This window comes from Populus euphratica, unplaced genomic scaffold (assembly GCF_000495115.2).
Source record: "Populus euphratica unplaced genomic scaffold, PopEup_1.0 scaffold86.1, whole genome shotgun sequence".
NCBI lineage: Eukaryota > Viridiplantae > Streptophyta > Magnoliopsida > Malpighiales > Salicaceae > Populus > Populus euphratica.
The window spans coordinates 1,656,375-1,660,969 of NW_011499880.1; the positions used below are offsets into that span (position 1 = coordinate 1,656,375).

Consider the following 4,595-nt stretch of genomic DNA (forward strand, 5'->3'; position numbering starts at 1 on the left):
GGGGTGGGGGGGGTTAAGAAATAGTACTAGGTTAGAATCCTTTCATGTTTAGTTCATCAGTCCCTAAATGCTAGGGATCAGTTCCTCAATCAATTGAAACATAAATGCTTGCCCCCAAAAGCTTCAACATGGGATTGATCTCAATAACAAGTTTCACAATATAAAACTACAGCTCATAGTACCTCAGAAGCACAGTTCGTATCTGAAGAGCAGGACTCCATTTGTCTTTCAGAATGTCAAGGCATATCCTTCCAAGCTACATAAAAAGCTTACAGAGTTGGAGGAAAGAAACATCAAATGCTAAGCCTATAAAAAAAGGGAAGAAAAGGTAAGAAAGCCTACCTTATCGATGTTAGGATGGTATATTTTGGTCAGAAATCGAACCTGAAACAGAATAATTATGAGAAAAATAGCAAAGACAATGCTGGAGCAAACTATGATAAACAAGTAACGGCGGAGAACTCCTCGCATAAAATACATTCTCAAGAATGTGAGTCAGGGAAAGATCACATACATAGAGCATCCCAGCTTGCATGAACCATAAGCAGCACCGCATGACCAATTTTGTAAATTAGACCATGTTAGGATATGCAGGCAATATTAGAAGGCTAAGATTGCATGATTTGTATGATTCAAGGTGAATTCAAAACTGCACCACTAACCAATTAGATTACATCAACTAGGTTAAGATGCTAGATAAACATTTGTCCACATAGGACGTCACTCAGGTCTGAATTCTCTCAATGAATTAATTGGATGACCATGGTTGTTTCCAGCTCTTTTCCATTTTTGGGTTTCAAAGGGGCCAAAACACTCCTAGTAACAAGCTCAAGCAAATCTCTTATAACATATTTATTACAAATCCACATGCTACCATTCAACCTAAAGGGATAAAGAAATGGCATGGGCCACTTAATAAGTTCTCCCAACACCATGCTTTTTCAACCCAGAATGTTGGCTTCCAAGTCCAACCACCCTGATCTGTAATTTTAAGAATCTACTCTGTTGACATGCACCTGGGATCACTGGGTGTACAAGCTATAACCCTTACCATAAACTTAGAGATCCAGTTAAAATAAAATAAATAAAAAAAGATGAGGTATTGTGATTAATTAAGAACCAAAAACTAAGCAATGCATTAAACCATACACTAATATAAGCAAATTCAGTATTATGAAAAACAATTGTGATTCAAAAAAAATCCACCAGACCAAGAACCAAGCATTTTAAACCTTAGCAACAAATTCTCAATTATTTGTAATTCATCATCCAATGTAAACATAAAAGTGAAATTTTGAAAAAGCACCACAAAGGAAAACACCAACTTGTGGGTACCTTAGGCGCAGCCATTGGATATTCTTCAGGCAGAAATAATTCCAGCTTGAAAACCCCTCCTAAACAAAGAACAAAACCAAGGCACCCATCAAAACAGAAAAACCCAAAAGCTGGAAAGAAAAGAGATTAAAATAATATCAAGGAAAATAAAATTTTCTTTCCAGAACGCTATAACAGTTTAGTGTCCTAAGCAAATAGCAAAATTAAACAAATGTCCAACTGCAGTCATCCCCTTCACAATTATTTATCTCAAACTCAACCCTAAAAGAAGCTGAACAAACAGTTACTTCACTTTAAAGTAAAATTCTCAAAAACATACATGGGGCACCTCTAATCCAACCTACCATTCTGCAGTCTCACAAATGGTAGCTTAACTATTCCTGGAACTTCTAAGCACCGGAGAAAAGTAAATGATTGCCTTCAAAGGAAATGCAACTGTGCTTTCTTCGAACATGACAAAAACTTTTCGTTTTTAATAACTCAGACAATGCTTTAGATACTGATGCTTAAAATGCTGAATGAAAGTAATACCCTAAACAGTAGCTGGCATCCAAGCACACCAAGTAATGAGACAGCTAAAATTATCCATCGCATAAAAACCAAGTTGTTGAACCAAATCAGTACAATTGCCTATTCATGTCCCAATAAGCAGTTGTTAACAGCCAACACCTGTCTCCACTCCTACAAGAATCTTCACATATATGGCCTCGGCAGCACACCAATGCTCATGAAGTAATGGTTAATGTAATACTCCTAAAAAACAAGATGACTGTTCAAACATCATTTCACACTAGTCATATCACAGCGCATTAAAGTCTATCCCCCCATACTGTGGATTTCCACGCCACATGAGTAATTGAAGATTTCCAGTTCCCTTGACCTTGTTTACATTGTTATCCAACAACATGTCACACAGTTCACACAGAATAGAAAAAATGCTAGTTATACTCGTAAATAACTGTAGCTACTGTATACTACAGCAAGATATATGATTATTTAATTTTGCTAGCAAATAAGCAAAAGGCCCCACCTCAAATTTTACTAGCAATAGATTGAACTAAATAGTGATCAATGACGTGAACCTAAAAACTTCTTTAATTTTTTCACAGAACATCAGCCACATTTACATCAACTTGCAATATGTAATACAAAATTTGCCTCAAATCAACTATCAGTTTTCATTATCACTAAGCACAAGCATTACTGTATGCACAAAGGGAAATACAGAAGAAGGCGTGATAAGCTATTTTTCCAGTTTCTGGTGCGCTCTCTTAATCAAGTATTTCTATCCATGGCATTGAAATTGCCAGATCTTGTTTAGTTTCTTTATGCTGCAAATAGTAATTACAAAAGAAAACACAATAATAAAGGAAATTACAAAATTCCCATTTAGCGCACAGAAATTATTGACAATCCCTTAAAGAGCAAATCGCTCAAGCATTCATAACACTACGTGTTGGTGTTGGACCCTACAACCACTCTAGCATTAAGATGACTAGCACCATTCAGTTCTGCATAAAAAGCTATTGGATAAACAAATTAAAGCTGGAGGAGACTTAAGGCACAAAATCCTCAAAGAAAGACACGAGAGTTCAGGTGCTGTAGTGATTCTGCTATCAATCTCGACAAATACGACAAATTTACTCTCCCAAATGAAATAAGAAGCTAACACACTAAAGGGAAAAAGAATATAAAGCATGATGCTCAAGATAAAATAGAAGTTTTGAATGCTAATTTATTTATACAGTACAAACAATATAAAAAAACATTAAGCTAAAATACCTTCATAAGGAGATTGTGTTGGGCCAAGAATCATGACATTAAAATATCGCATGTTATCCTCCGATGGGGAAGCACTAATTCCTGGAGCTGCAGGCGGTATCAATAAATCACAAAATTAAAAAACTAAAACCCATAAATAATTTTCACATTTCTTTTTCCAAAAATTAATATTTCAAGAAATCAAATTTAAGTAAAAAACACCAATACATAGCTACAATACTAAAAACAAAAAGAGTCAACTTCCCACCTGGTTCACTGAGGAGACGTTGAGTTTCCTGTAAGATCACAATTATAAATAAAATCACCAAAGTTAACAGAAATCAAAATAACGAAAAGAAAAGGAAAATCTCTGAAAAACAGAGTAAATATTAAGTAATTGAAAATTAGGGAAATCAGATTCCGTTGTGGAACAGAGAGAAAGCGATGGATCGGGAAGATTGAGAAGTGAGATCGAGGACGGACCTTGATGATTCTACGAGGGAGATTACTGCTGGCCATTTCGTTCTCGAGGTCGATTGCAAACCACGCTACTTTTCTTAAGGGTTTTTTAGAGCGAGAGAAGAGCTTTCCTTTCCCTTTCTTGCTTGTTCTCTCAAAGAACACGATACGTTGAAACTACTTTAAGGCCTTGTTTGGTAGATGGCTTTCTTCCTGGGAGAGGGGGCCTTTTATAACAAGCCTTTCCACATTTTTCTCTTGAAAATGTGATTTGCAAGTTTTTTTTATTTATTTCAAGTTTATATACGTTTACATACATACGATGATGCATATCAAAATACAAAAAAGTTGATTTTACTTTTAATATTTATTATTTTTAAATTTGTGATAAATTATTTATTTATCAATTTTTTAATGTGAATTTTTAAAAATATTATTTATCTCATAAATGTCTAATAAATTGTAATCTACCTTGGTTAGTTCTTTTTTTTTTTTGCAATGAAGTAAAATTTAAATTTTATTTTAGTTAGTTAACTTTCTTCAATTTTTATTAACCTCATCATACTCTACCTCCATTAATGGGCTCTATAACGAAATGGATTGTTGTAGTTCTTGAGAATGTTGGAATTATCAGTGCTTTACGAGTCATTGCTCACCATCTCACAACAAATAATATTTTACCCAAGCTTTCAATTATTCAGAGTCATTCAATGGCCATAATATTAGTTTAATAATCATTAGTATATCTATTGATTCAACTTCCACCTTAAAATTCACTCTCAGAAAACCCTCTAAAGAAGTGATTTCTCTCTCTTACCATCAAATAATCTAATTAATATTGTAATAGTGGTTATCGTTTAAAATATTTTTTATTTAAAAATATATTAAAATAATATTATTTTTATTTTTTAAAATTTATTTTTAATATCAGCACATTAAAAAAATTTAAAAATACTAAAAAAATAATAATTTAAGCAAAGAAAAGAATTTAAAAGAATTATTTTTAAAAAAAACACTTTTGAAACGCAAAAACAAATAGT

General features: G+C 33.4%; 1 protein-coding gene across 1 annotated transcript in view; it reads right to left on the reverse strand.

The window, feature by feature from the left end:
- Window positions 1–3,772, reverse strand: part of LOC105129269 (ubiquitin-conjugating enzyme E2 35-like) — a 4,560-nt gene extending 788 nt beyond the window's left edge. The window contains exons 1-6 of the mRNA XM_011031259.1: window positions 3,580–3,772; window positions 3,365–3,392; window positions 3,118–3,204; window positions 1,336–1,394; window positions 343–384; window positions 183–256 (exon numbers count right to left, since the gene is read on the reverse strand). Of these exons, the coding sequence (XP_011029561.1) occupies window positions 183–256; window positions 343–384; window positions 1,336–1,394; window positions 3,118–3,204; window positions 3,365–3,392; window positions 3,580–3,615 (326 nt within the window). The 5' untranslated portion in view covers window positions 3,616–3,772. The remainder of the gene's footprint in view (window positions 1–182; window positions 257–342; window positions 385–1,335; window positions 1,395–3,117; window positions 3,205–3,364; window positions 3,393–3,579) is intronic.
- Between the last annotated feature and the right edge of the window lie 823 nt (window positions 3,773–4,595).